The 15,073-nt window shown below is 42.1% G+C and overlaps 1 protein-coding gene across 6 annotated transcripts in view; it reads left to right on the forward strand.

Moving 5' to 3' along the window:
• The window catches only part of TBC1D5 (TBC1 domain family member 5), a 366,944-nt gene that overhangs the window by 321,743 nt on the left and 30,128 nt on the right, over positions 1–15,073 (forward strand). For 5 of the 6 annotated variants that reach the window (XM_080386448.1, XM_080386446.1, XM_080386450.1 and 2 more), the window contains one exon: positions 1,164–4,411. In XM_080386448.1, the coding sequence (XP_080242574.1) occupies positions 1,164–1,457 (294 nt within the window). In that variant the 3' untranslated portion in view covers positions 1,458–4,411. Of the gene's footprint in view, positions 1–1,163; positions 4,412–15,073 lie in introns of those variants that run through there. The other variant, XM_080386447.1, reaches the window with a different exon arrangement.

Consider the following 15,073-nt stretch of genomic DNA (forward strand, 5'->3'; position numbering starts at 1 on the left):
GCAGCCCGTCTACTACTTCTCCTTTTTCTCAGTCTCACATTAGTCTAATCAAATCTATTGGTTTCCATATCACACCCCTTCAGGATGCTTGTCCCCACAGGCTGCTTGGCAGGCTGCATTGTTACTCTAAAAAAATGTATGTGAGAGCAACTAAGAAAGCAGTCATATTCTTGTTGGAGGAACATAGCTCTAGATAGCAGTTGAATGCATCTGTTGCAGAAGAAAACAGTGTCCATTTGGGTTGCAACCAAGCTAATAGGCTGCCAGTTGTCAACAAGTGAGAAATCCCACTCTGCTGTATCTGGCAGTCTTCCCTTCTGATTACACATAGCTCTGACTGTTGAAAAGCTGGGTTTCTCCTGAATATGGCTAGCTGGAAAATAAGATTACAAGTTCATAGAGAGTTTTCTTGTAGTCTTGATCCACTACCTGAGTGCTCAGGGACACATATTTCCCAAGGTCTAACGAGGCGGAAGAGGGATTTCTGGACCCTCATTTTCTGGTAGAGTTAGGAAATACTCTATGACACTAAGCCTGGAAGCCCTGATATGTTGAACCTGAACTGGTGCACGCTAAACCAGGACTATGTATGGCTTAGATTCCACAGGTCAGGGTTTTATTAGGAAATTTTATACCAAACCGTTCTCCTGACAGGCTGCAAAATGCAAATCAGGGCTGCACTGATGCCCTGGGTCAAGCCGGGAGCACTTACTGAGAAATTAAAACCCAGCCACTTCTAGACCATTTAATGCGTTTCTTGCTAAATGCAAAATGTATCCTGTACATGCAAAGCTGCAAAAACCTCCTCAATTGACTTCATTAATTACTACAGAAAACTGACAGCAGTGAGAATATAACTACTGAAAATCTTCGCAACTGTAATGTGTGTTAGATGCCTAGCTGCTGTGATCTACATGGATCCACTATGTTGATGATGAAACATGGAACACTGCTATACCCGATAACCTATTTTTAGAGTGTTAGCTTTTGTGCTTTTTTAAATAACAAATAAATGATTTCATCCCAAGTTAATACCCCCTTTATCTTTTTACTGCTTGATTTGGGCATTGCTACTTTTATCCCATTCTCATATCACTGACGTGCTTCATAAACCTCACCAAGTGGTACTAACTTTAAGTTCTTTCTGTGCCATTGTCTCACAGACTACAACTGGTTCAAGCACTAGTGAGAGCAAGAGTGCTGATGACTATATTATGGTTTCCAAAGAAGATGAAGGAAATAGGAGTGCTGTCCCGGAGCCAGCGCAGTCCCTTCAGTCACACAAGGAGGCAGCGGTGAAGCCAGAAGCTCCATCTCGTTCTTCTTTGGTATTCTCTGACCCACTAATGGGCTCCATTTCAGCCTCCTCCAGCAACCTCAGCTCCAGCCCTGATGACGACAGCAGTAATAACAGCAAGGATTCTGACTTTGCTATTGTCAGCCCACTGGACATATGAAGAAACAGGTGGGGAGAGTTTGGGAGGTCTGTCATTACAGTTCAGCTCAAATTCCTATGATTCCATGGGCCAGATAGTTCTTTGGATTAGAAGGACAGAAAATAGATAAAGGTAATCCATTTCAGCTGCCGAAAGTCTAAATTAAAAAACAAACAAACAAACAAACAAACAAAAAACCAACAAACACAAACCAATACCCACACATAAGCCACTTGTTGAAAAAATTAGATACTTTTTCAGAACTGCCTTAAATAAAGACCCGGTAAAACCAAGTTCTAATATACAGTTATTCTTACTTATACAGTTATCTTGCTTAGGAGCTTTGTTACTATAGAACTGTTGCTTTCCCAAAACATAGAATAGTATGTGCTAGGTACCATAATGGATTAGGAAACGTGTAGATACTTGGCATCAGACCTGAAGCAGTAAAGACAAGCTAGATGTAATATCGTCCTTTTACAGAATATGCTTGACCGGGTTTTCTGAGTAGGAAAGGGTACTGTTCCTTCAGAGACCGTGAATAGAGAAGTAGGGGGTGTATTCCAGAAACATTAAAAGCATCGTCCTGGCAGTAAGCTTGTTGTCAGTTGAGGAATACTAGTTTCTTCATTTGCATCCAGCAGTAGCCTGAGGTGTCTTCAAGGCAGAGGTTTGTGTGATTGTTCCTCCACACTGTCTTACAGGAGAATGTGTGACAAATTCCTTGAGAACAGGGACCTGTACAACAGAGCCTTATTTCCCTTTGCCTGCTTTTTTTCCCCTTGAGGTTCCCAGTTCATCTCTTTCCCTCTTTATATCTGTCTATTTTTACTCCCCCTGGCATGATTATTTTTTTTTTTTTTACTGAGACTACCATGGTTGAAGCAGTAGGTGCAAGGGAAATTTCAGTATTTCATAGTGTCGACCTGAGCCAGTTGAACTAAAACTAGCTTGAGTATGATAACTTACCAGAGAAGGGTGCAAAGTGAAATGAAATGTTTGTAATTAAAAGCACTTTATGCCTCTTTACTATTATCTTCTATAGACTCTGTTTACATATATTGCTATACAATTTCCACATTTCTAGTCAAGAAAAAAATAATGTGCAGCAGCATTAACCAACAGAAAGTTTCTAATTAACTCTAGAACTTGTTCTTCTATGGAAAAGTGTGTTTCTTTTCCATCGAGTACGTAGTACATCTAATAACAGTCTTTTCAAGTAGATAAGGGGCAGGGGAGTGTCCTGTCTGACCCCTTTAAACTGTCTTGGAATTCACAAAAAGAAACCGGTGGTGAGCGGATGCCTCCTCTTGCAGGACATACACAGAGCGGGATTGAAGGAATGCTAGAAAGTCACTCTGTAACAGCAGCAAAAAAAATCGCATTATTTACTTTCAAGATACGTATACATTATACCATGCAACAACTTGGTAATTGTATGGCAAAGCTTGTGTTTGTATGGAGTTCAGAAATGGTAGTTATTTGCTGCTTAGTCTGTAATTGTAAATGGAGTTAAGTACTGTATTCCAAAGATGAGGTGACATGTAGTTTGCTGGTCTTAGATTTTACAAGGTCTATGACAGTGACTGAATTGGAGAAATAATTGCCATGTAATTACATGGTAACTGTCATGTTCAAAAGCTGCTGTGTAGTTCTGAGATTATTTGTGCCTTGTAAAATGATAAAATACTAGAATGTTATGAGTAGGCATAGCATCATACCTCTCTGCAACCAAATGATACGAACAGTCAGGTGCTGTTTAGATGAAAGATCTTAAGTGCATAACATTTTTGTAAAGGCGTTTATTTGGGTTTAATTTTCAGCTGCATAGAAAATCACTTTGAAATTCGGCATGCATGCCTGTCTTCAGGTTTATTTTATTTCCCTGAGTTTGCATAAATGCCAGGGGATTAGGTGGCTGTTGATTTATTTAGGTCTTTCAAGCTTTTCTAGCCTTAACCCATTCCGCAAGGCTTGTGCCACACCACCAGCAAAGGGGAATCTGTTCAAGAAGTGCGTATGGAAAGAGGAGAGAAATATGCTGGGGACAGAGAGAAAAGTTTTATATTCTGTGACCCATAAACCTTCAAAGATTCCATTACTTTGGCAGGGGAAAGTGTTTTTACTTCTTTTTTATTTTTTTAAGCATCAACCTTTTGATTTCTGTTCTAGTGGTTTGTTTCAGGGATCACGTTGCTATTTTCTTGAACAGTCTCATTGCCAATGGAAGAGCGTGATTTGTACAGTTCTTTTATTTTTGTAAGTTAGTTGTATCTTCAATATTGCATATTTTAAAACAGCGCTATAACTATATAAAGATTTGGGGAGTTTCTAACAAGTTTTCACTGATCAGTGAATACCGATGAGCTGAATGCCTGTCATGCCGTGGGATATGATAAAAATCTTCAGAAGCAGAGAGATGATTACACAAGTAAGATCAGAGTGAAATCCAGTAAATGAATCTGCTTTGGTTATACCGTGTCCTTCCACATCTCAAATACGTTGTCTCTGATACTTGATCATAGTGCGGAGATAGATAGAATTTTGTATATTCATTAAGTTAGAAACCTGTAAGTTAGACAAAATGTCAATTCCCAATTCCTCACCCTGTCTTGCGTTACGTTAATATACTGAGAAAGAAAGCGTCATTTATAATACAAGATTATTCTTTTCCTCCAGAGATGTCCTGCTCATGATGTTCATGGATAACAATAATCAGATAGAAAAATCATGTGCATTGCAAATTACTGATGAAAACTAATATGGATTTAAGATATGTATCTGAGACTGTTGTACTGGCTCTCGCATCTGTAATTTATGACTGTTTAAAGTCTCTTGCATGTCATGTCAGTGGTATGTACTGCAGGAAGGCAGTATCCTATTTTGACTGGGTATTCATTTAGTCGTGGAACTTTGTATCTTTACTCTGGAAGAACATCTAGCCCGCTTTATTAAAGAAAGAATTAACAAATTTCCTGGGCTGTGCTTGTGCTGTTTTCTTAAAAAGGAAGGAAAGCTTTTTGACTAGAATACTGGAAGTATGATTTCTGAGAAGAAGAGTGATTAAAAACTTTAAAACTTTCTCATTATCTATGTAAGCACAAAGATTATTAATATTTTAATCAGAATTTATACATATGATGCAGGGAATAAAACTGCTTGTTATTTATCTCGCCCAAACAACATAGAACATTTCCTATTTTACCATATTTATTGTATCTGAAAATAACAAACCGGAATTTCACATGGTATAACTTTTCTGAATTGCATGAAACGTGGCATGGTTACATCACTGTGTGTCAGTCACAGTGCCAGTAGCTGTACAATACTTTTCTGAATCTCAGTACTTTATTTCACATTCTTAAGTGTTTCCAGTGATTCTCCAGTATGTTGTTCTCATTAGATGGCACCGAGGCAGCTATTTAAAAGATTAGATTTCAGATTTAAGGTGTACTTGTGCCTGGCAGTTACAATGTCATCTGTCCAAATAAGGACACAGCAATCCTAACGTGAACAGATTTCCAAGTTCTGGGTGTCAGCCCTTAAATAGTACTTCTGATTTGGTGCTGCGTGTGTTGGTCTTGAGTGGATGTCTGTAATGGCTTATTAGACTTGAAAAGGTGCCGTTTCATAAAATAAACTTAATTTGGCTATGGAATAGAATTACACTGTCTCATAATCTGTGCTGTTCTTTTACGAATGACTATACACAGTCTCTGCATTAGTGTTTCCTGTGTCACCAAATCTGCTAGACTTCCACTTCAGTAGCTAGCTAAATTTAGAGATGAAAGAGAATGAAAGAAGGTCATCAGAGAAACAACAACTTGAAACGTGCGCATAGGCAACTTGTTTGCCTGCTGCTCGCAATATATTTAACCGCTGAAATGGTGAGGGAGGTTTCAGATCCGTGGGAGGATCCTGCAGGAGGCAAAGTGCATAACCCTAGGAACAGAGGGCTGCAGCACGAGACTCGTAAAACTACTGATTCTTTCAGGCAGGAACCATCTTCTTTGAGTTTGTGCAGAGCTGCTACCATAGTTCACCACGGTCACAGACACTGTCAAAGTTAGGATAATAATAATAATAATAATAATAATATACTCATTATTTCACCAGGTTTTGCTCTCTCAGTGAGGTAGATGCAATCCAATAGTAATAACTCACCTGATGGCAGTGGTATTATATCAAGAATTCGGTCACACGCTGCTGAAGTAGGTGCAACTGAAGGCAGTAGCTTAAAAAAATAAAACCAAAAAAAAAAAAACAAAACCATACCAGAAACAAAACAAAAAAAAAAACAAAACCAGGACAACAATATTGCCAAATAGAAAAAGCTGTATTTCTCTCCAGACATATGTGAAATATACAAAATATTTTCTAAAATGTGTTTTGGGTAGTATTTTTGTACCTTGCTTGACTATACCAGGTAGGTTTGTTCAAACCTGCCTTTGTTTTTAACTTGCAAAAGCCTAGCTGGTGCGTGCTGCGGTGCAGGAAGCAGTGGAGTACATCAGCTGCAGAGAGAAGGCACTGCAGTTCCATTTTCTAGGGATGGTAAGAATTTGATCCTTCAAATCCCACTGATTTAACACTTTCACTGTCTTCCGTGGTGACATGAAAAAACCCTGTAAGCATTTCCAGAGACCTGATGGGAACCCTGCTGCTGAAGTTGTCACGTGCAGTCACAGAGCTTTGAGCTGAGGTTTGCCTTTCATTGTGAGTTTCAGAGACTGTGGCAGGCAAGGTTTGTCTGAATTTTTAACTAGTACAAAGAAGCATTCAAAGATGCTAGAAATTATCATGTCAGTATTTGAGACCTTTTGGAATATGAATGGCTACATAGATTTGAGATGGAAGAATAGTTGTCACAATATCTTGATATCCTACCTGTGCATTAATTGAATCCAGGGGATGGGGAATATAGTAGCATTTTCAGATTAGTATTAAATTCCCCTTTAAAATAAGAGAAAATATCAGGAAAACAAGTATTGAAAGGCAGATTATCAGAGGTGTCATACAGCTTGCTGGATAATATATACTTCTGTGCCATACTCAGGAACGTGCATCGTTTTTATCCATAAACAGAGGGGCTTGCAAGAGCTTGGAACACGTGGCAGAAAGTATACGTGAATGTGAGCCTGTTCTTAAAAACATTTTTAAAACTTCAAGGATTAAAATACATTAAAATGTTTAAAAAATTAAATACACACGAAGCTTATTTAGGCTTGCAAAGATTATCAGGCCTCAATAAAGTTTCACCTAGTTTCGAAAAGTGTTAAATGTTCTTATTAAAGTCTGGTTACTTACTTTATTGCTTGTTCCATGATGCAGATTTCCATTTACCGCTGACACCCACTCCACCGGCAACCCGGGGGTTGAACGGTGTGAGGGCAGGTTTCGGTGTGATCGCACTGAATGTTCCTTTCTCCAGTTGCTGCCTTCCTTACTAATTACTGCCTCGCCATCCCTACCTGTGCTTTATCCATGTGTGTCTTTTCTTGTTGATCTTTGGTTGCAAGTTCTGCAAGTCTTTTGGCATCACATGTGCATTGCACATGCTGCAATGAAACTCCAGCCTCTCGGTGATACCGCGGCATGACTTATAAAAGCACCTAAAGGTAGGACTTTGGGACCACAGTGAGCTACTTCTATTTCAGAATTGTGCTTCAGACCAGTAACTTTCAAAATCTGGAGAAAATTAATTCCAGTGCATAAGCAATGAATTGCACGTGTTTACTAAGTTGTGAAGAAGTTGTGATGGGGGAACTCCCCAGCAGACCCTCTCTCCAAACATCTTTTGTTCTCATTTTCCATAGTCAAGCCCATCTGGCAGTTTTGTAATACCGGACGTAACCCATAAAAACTTCAGCTGTTTAATCTTCTGGAATAAATGAATTCTCAACTGTGATCAAAGTTAGCTGTGCATCATCTGAGGACTCCAATACCCTACGCCTGCAGCCTGGCCAGCAGCCCAACCAGTGTGCTCCCTGTTCTCATGTAAAATCTGAAATCTTATGAAAATCTCACAATACTTAGACAGCAGGTGGTATCCATATTCAGTCCTCATAACTTCCCTGTGGTAAGTTTTATTGTAAGTTTTATTGCTTAATATTTCTCTATCCACACTTTCTTTGTAATTCTTAAAATCAGGAAAAAATGGAAGAAAGAGACTGGCTTGGCTCAAAAATGGTTTGCTTTTTCTTTCCTCTCACCTCCCTCTTTTGCTAAAGTGTCTTTGCTGAGGATTTTTGGTTGTAAAACAGCCTATGTGTATTTAAATAGGTTATGAGGTAGAGGTTTTGTCTTGAAAATGCTGAAACAAAACATTGATTTCTCCAAAACCTTTCCCATACTAAGTGGAGCTTGAGTTAAGCGTTGACATTACAAAACTATAAATGGGAATAGCATGTATTTTCAATCTCTAAAAAACAGCACATTTTGGTAAACATACACTTGACCACAACTGGGCAAATAACACACTTACTGAGCTATGCCGTTTTCTATTTAAAAAATATATTAAACATTCACTGTTCCCCCTGGTGAGACCGCAGAGAGGGAAAACATCCTCAGGGCCAGGAGACCGACATAGCGTGGTACCACAACTTGTCCTGTTCCTCTGGAGGAGCCACATTCAGGGCAGGGTGCTCCTGGGCATGGGGGAGGTGGCCCAAGACGGCGCTTGGAGGAACCAAGAGAGATGTGTAGCCACGGCGTGCGCCCAGTTGTGTAGGGCACGGGAGGGCTCGCCCTTGTGCAAGGGCCACAGGCTGCAGCTGGAAAGGTGCAGGATCAGAAGATGAAAACTAGTGCTTGCTGCCTTCCATGGATCTTTAAGCTTCAGTGTAAATAAAAATAGGAAAGCAATTGCCGAGCACCATTAACCATGCTGGTGTTGCAGTCGCCACAATGTGCTTTCCTCAGTGTTTTCTTTCTGCGGGATGCATATTTTACATTGCAGAGTGGCTTATAAAGAAGCAAGAAAAATCTTTTTCACATTTTGGCATTTTTGCTGCATGTGAATATTACTGTTTTTTAAGAAATGCTGTTATTGGTGTAAGTCCACAGAGAGACTGTGACAACATCTCTCCTCTTTTCCCCATGTATCAGGCACTTTGAAGTAGACAAAAGAAAAGAGAGAGAAATAGCAACTGTAAAATTCTTCTAATCTAAGTGGTTTTACATGATGAGATTACTGTGTTTGGTAGATTGCACTCAGTAGAAAACCAATGTCTATTAAGATATGCTGAAGAGAGTCAAAGCATCTACAATTCTTCAACTACTTGAAGCCATGAGTGTGTGTTTGCCAGTGCTTATTAAGGTACACCTGGCCTTACCAGAGAAAATTATATAATGAATATGGCTTCTGCAGAATTTTTTTAAAGAAAGAAAAGCAGTATGTGCTTTTGCTGATAAAAATTCCTATTGTTTTATAAAATCTTTGTTTTTTCTCTAAATACCTTCTTGCGGTGCTTCTCTAAGGTATGGCAAGAGTTTATTCTCCCTCGTCATCATCCCCTGCCTTCCTGTCCGCACCCTGGCGTGTGCACGGCCTGCAGAACCATCTCAACCCCCACCACCACCTTCCTCGGCTCAGGATTTATAAGAGGTCCCGTTGCAAATCATTTGGGGAAAACCGCGACGAAGGCTGTGAGGCTGTGAGGGTACAGCACACATTGCAGCCCAACCCAAATTAGCAAGTCACACCTTGCCAGAAAGCATTATTCACCAATTCTCTGACCTTGCAAAACCACTAGCATACCAAAAGTCACGTGCTGTTGAGCAGTCTGGCTTTTTGTGGAGGGTAAGCATTCACAGGAGGCAATCCATGCGAGAGAGACACGTACCATTCGATATTCACAGGAGGCAATCTGTATGATAGAGCCATTTGAGGATAACTGTCTCCTTTGACATCAAAATCAGAAAACGCAAGTCTAATTTCGAAAAAGTTTCTAAAATGCACAGCAAAGACCTCGTAAGCACAGAGAAGCATCCCCAAAGCCTCTCATTTTGTCATCGGTGCACACTGCGGATGCTGAAATGATCAGGATACATTCAGGCACTGTGGGCCGGTGATAAAAATACAAACTCCAATTTCTCCTGCAAAGTGCTGACGAGACCAAATAGCAACATCAGGTAGGAAGCAGGTGAGTTCAACAAACTGTGGAATACCACCCGCTTACTTCACAAAGAAACTTTAATAATTTGCAAATGTATTGTTTTGATATTCTTTAAGAGAAAGTCACCTTCTGATTCAAAATTATTTTGTTTTGACATTTTGCATAATCCTTTACAGAAAGTAAAAAAACAGACTGAAATATGTACAAAACATTTCAAATTCATCACTGTATTTCAGTCCATGACATTTTAAAATTAATTTCTCAAATCACCGAGTTTTGGATGGAGAGGAGCTGATCTTTAGCAAGAAATCAAATGTACAGCAGGAGGGTACATCTGTGCTGTGCCCATTGGGATGCTCCTTGGGAGCACAGCCAGGCAAGTTCAAAATTGAGAGATACTTAAAATTGAGAGGGGGCCTTTGTAGTTTATGTGCTCAGTGCCAAGACTGGCATTTTATGGTGCTGGCTGCTGGCTGTAGAAGGTTTCTGCTCTGAAAAGCTTCACTCCTCTAGGAGAACCAGGGAGCAGCACGGGCAGGGACGGCTCGTACACGGAGGCAAACGGAGGTGTCTGTCTGTTGGTTGTCTTTGTACGTGCTCGGCCACCTGCCTGTACGGCAGAGGATGCTGCACTAAGGTTCTTGGCAGTGTGCTGGGCACTCTCTGCCCTGACCTTATCGCACACATGGAGCCACCGTGGGGAGAGGTAACCCCCGATTCAGAGCCTGCGGCGCAGACCTACCTGCTCAATGCAGACCCAGCCTGCCTGGAGCCGATCTCTCCTGGGTGCAAATCAGCACATTTCTACTAACCCCCGCAGCCACAGCGGCTTGTTCAGGTCAAGGTATGTCTCTTCTGCATCCAACAGCTGCTGGCCTAGATAACCACGTGCATCAACGGTGCATCATCGGGCTGGGGGTGGCAGTGCAAGCCAGCAAGTCAAGGTAATGCAGATGCTCTCCAGAAACAAATCCCCACAGCAGCCAGAGAGGGGAATTTGTCTATTTATTTTTGATAAGAGGATCTGTTAAAATTTGAGAGTTTTAGAAAGACTGACAGAGGCTTAAGCTTATTAAGAGCATTTTGCCTATCAGCACCGGTGACTTAGGTAACCTGGGTGTCTCCTGTCCCCTCCTGCTTGATCAAAACAGCTCTGTGCTAGCACCTGTTCATCTCTGCTGATGGCGAGTGCATCTTTCTGATTTAGGACACTTGTATGAAAAGATGGGTCCTTGTACTATCCAGGGCTGCTAGAAATGCTCCCTCCAGACACAGCCCCTAAGCACCCTTTGGTCTTCACAGGTACCTGGCAATGGCTGCACTTTTTTGCCTTGTGGGTCCAGATGGCTGTGCATAAAACGTCTGTGTTAAACGGGTTTTTACACCTCTGCTGTGCTTTTACCACAGATCCTCCCCGTCGGCTGCTGCCACAGCTGCTAACAGCGCTCAATCAGGCAGCAAAACCCAGCAAGGGCAGCAGCAGCGGCCGCTTCTTGGAAGACATCGCCTTGGTTCAGGGAAAGTTAGAAGAGGAATCACAAGCCACCGAGTGCCCCCGTGCCAAGGCAGGGACGCGACACTTGCCAGCAACCCAATACCATGACCTTGGATGCGGCCTCACCAAGGCCACTAGCTGTGTGTGGCTGCCATGCACCCGGCCCTTGGGGGCTTCGCAGCCGCTGCACGGATTTTGGGGGACCCATGGTGCTTGGCACCCAGCCCACAGCGCGCTCCCTGCCCTCCTGCCACGCTCTGCTCCCCCGCCTCTCGGCGTGATCGAGCACCGTTTCGGGGCTGCTGCGGTGGTAGTGACGGGTTTGCCAAGCCTTTCAGTGTGAGGGGGCACCAAGCCTCATACAGGCCGAGTGGTTTTAATTCTTGTGCTTCCACGTGTCCTCCAGTTAGGCTACATCGAGGGGGAAAGGTTTCCGTTTGGGTTGTAATCGGCATCTTGCTGAAAATCATCAGAGCTCTTCTTGGGACTTGAACTCAGCAAGAGCTTTGTGCCTTTTGGGGGGTATTTGGTGTTCTTCACTCTTTCAAAGCCAGGAGAGTGTTGGGGGGGGGGGGGTGTAGTGGTGTTTCTTTCTTTTAAACGTGCAGAGACATGCCCCCCCTCCTGGTGATGGGCACACTGCCTCCCACGTGCTGTTCTCTGCCATGGGTGGTGGTCGCAGGTCTCCGACCGAGCCGTGCTGCAGTGGGGACAAGTGGCACCACCAGTGACGGTGGGCGAGTTCTGCATCTGAGCAGGCAGAGCAGCAGCCCTCCCCCGTTCCATCCACACCCCGAAACCCAGCCCTTGCCACAGGCCATGTCAGCGGTGAGCTGGGGAGTACAGCCTCCAGATCCCTCCCTGAACCAGGTCTTTCGACAAAGCAGAGCGTGAAGAACCCCGTTACCAACGGCCCTCTGCAGCGCGATGCGTGGGCCAGGCGCTGCCCCGCAGCCTGCGAATGCCCGAGAGCAGAATGAATCTGCGCTGACCTGAATCAGCCTTAAAAATAGATCTCAAGAAACCAGACTGAGGAGAGGGGAGAGGCTAAATAAGCTCATAGCCACTGCTGACTTTTGCATTTGAATAGACTCTTTTAAACAGTAAACAAGAAGCTAACATCTGATTAGACTGTTGTTATGGAGTCCAGGTTTTAGCACCATAATTACTGTTGCATTCAGTTTTCCTGGATTTCCTTATTTTGCATCTCATATCGCTTAATGAAAGCAGCTAAGAGATTTTGCTGAAAATGCATGTGTAATATTGATTAGGAGGATAATTTTAGGAACGTTTGGCAACTGGTACACATTTTGTGTTTCATAAAAAACACTTTTTTTTTCTAAAAATGTTATATAGTGCCTTGTGATTTTGTGGCCTGCCTTCTCAGCTGAAGATCCAAGATGGGGCTTTCAGAGTAAAGGAGTGGGAGGGAAAAAGGAACCGTACCATGATAATGAGGGGTGGGTATGAGAGCGATGTGAAGACTGTTGACTCTAGCTGCCTCAAAACAGATTCACAGAAAGCTCAAAGAATATATTTAAATACACATGAATAACAAATGCATCAGTCACATTAAGGTTTAATGAAGTGTTTATGAAATAGCAGCTTGGTAGCACTGTCCCTTCAGGAGCAATTCACTAAGATGGATCTGATGGCACATTCTGGTTTGTCTTGGTCCAGTGTATAAGCCACTTAAGAAGGGAGACAAGGACAAGGATACCCAGCAGTGCTTCAGGATTAACGATCAATCGGAGAAAGAAAGTTAGAAATTTTCCTGGAACATCTGTGCTTTGCCAGATGCTACTTTACCTGCAGTAAATTCGTAGAGGCCATTAAAATCAAGAGTAGAGCCTCCACCAAGCTCAGGCTTTCATACAGCTCTTGGTAGGAACAGTGCAAGAAATGGGGGCTGAAAGAGGGATTTGTTTCATAACCAACGGAGGGAGACCGCCAAACATTTATCATTTAATCACCTGTATGCAAGGCAAAGCACCGCCTTTTCTGCCCCACTTTGGACACTTGCCCACACTGTTTGTCTTCCTTAGATGACCTGTGACTAAAGAGTCTGAGATTCTCCCAGAACAAATGCTGCAACCTCTGCTGTAGTCTCTGCAGTCATTGTGGAAACAGGGGACGTGCTGTGCTCCCGTCTCAGCTGCATCAAGGTCCAGCAGCTGCCCAAGTGTCATACAGAGAATCAAGGAGTCCAATACTTCTGCTTTGCGGTAGGAGAAGACCAATGTGATAACTCATCGGCAAGCTAGAAGTCTTGATGCACGTCCAGTGGGCAGAGCTGCACTGAGCAAGAGCAGGAGCTGGTTGCTCTTGGGTTTGGTTGTGACCCCATGTAATCTGTAAAGAGGTAGGATGGTCTAGTGGGTGGGATGCTGACATGGGACCAGACGGAGTGGACATTTGACTGGATTAGGTCCCAAGTACAATCAAAGTGGATATTCGGATTCAGTAGCTGAAGTGCTTTGCTGCTTCTGAAAATACTGCCGGCAGCTTTGAAAGTCTTGTCTTACCTGTGCCGTATGGCATTTTCCAGGCTCTCGAGAGTAGAATTAAAGCTCTTCCCTAATATTGCGCAATGAAGTCATGAAAAATGGTGTCTTCTGCTACTGAGGTAGCCGGGAGACCCTGCTTTACTTCAGATTGATAGTTGAAGAGGGTTTATTGATTATAGCATTTCTGAGGACTATAAACTTAGAAATGAAAGAAAATTAGTTGCCTGCAGAGGTAAGTTTAAAGATACTATAGATGTATCAATAGTGTTACATACTTTTTTGTATAAAGTCTACAAAAAAAAAAAAAAGCTGCAATGGCTTGTATGCTGAGAGCATACCTGCTACTCTTTGCTTTGATTTTCTACAGAATTCAGGATTAAGGCCATGTTTGAAGAATAGCCTGGATCAAATAGGTACAGGCAACAAAAGTAATTGGATGAGACAATGTTTGCTACATTTAGATAAAGTTGCTGCCCCCCAAATCATTCTGTGACTGCAATAACTCTGGGCATGGAAATATTGACTGATAGCTGCATGATGACTTCTGAATTATCACTTGCCTCCATGTACTAACACAGAGAATATAGACAGTGCCTATACTTTGCCAATGACTGGAAAAATAATTCATGCTCTAGGTTACCTTTGTGGTTTTTAACAGTAAAGGCTGGTCTAGCTTTATGCTTTCATTTCTAGCACAGACAAAAAAGGGTGTTGGATACGTCAGCCTCTGCACTGTTACGTGCCAATTTAGCCAATATCATGTAGTGCAATCTCTCTGCAGCATGAGAAAATGAAAGAATTTAGAGCAGGTCCTTTTCGACAGAGTCCTTCACAAAGTACAGCTCCAGATCTTTGCAATTCAACTTATTCTGCAAGAAAGAAGAAGTAATTCTGTGTGTATGTGTGGTTTGTTATTTTGGGGTGTTTATTATTTTTACATAAAAGTGCTGAACTTTATTTGAGTTTATTAATTCACTTACTTTGCGGGAGAGGAAGTTTCCTGCAGAAAAAAATGAGTTGTAGAAGTCTGTGCGGACAAATATGGTATGATTTGGTGTTTGAATACGGAAACCACGATTTTTCCTTTTAGAAAGCTTGAGAAAGAATACTAATGAACCCTTATATATGGGATTACTTTAAATAGTCTTCCTCAGGCTGAAAAGCTCTAACATTAACAGAGGACCTAGTATTTTTGGGGAGCACAAGCAAGCCATTATGCAAGGATGAAGGGGTTTTGGACAAGGATAACAGGCCTGAGATCAAAAACCAACATACTCCCAATTGGTCTGAAACATTTTGGCAGTTGCTATATTTTAACTTGTCCCCTTTGTATGTAATGAAAACCTTCACTAAAACAACAAATAACTAGCTTGCAATGTTTATCTGGCCTTAAATGAGATATTAGCATCGTGGTATTTGACAGTCATCATAATCACAGAAAAGACTGTTCCTTTGGCTATTAACTACCTTCAAAAAGCAAATCCCTCAGTGTGCTTTTGGTACAGTAAGTTTTTAGGA

This window comes from Falco punctatus (genome assembly GCF_963210335.1).
Source record: "Falco punctatus genome assembly, chromosome: 4".
In the NCBI taxonomy this organism is placed as follows: Eukaryota; Metazoa; Chordata; class Aves; order Falconiformes; family Falconidae; genus Falco; species Falco punctatus.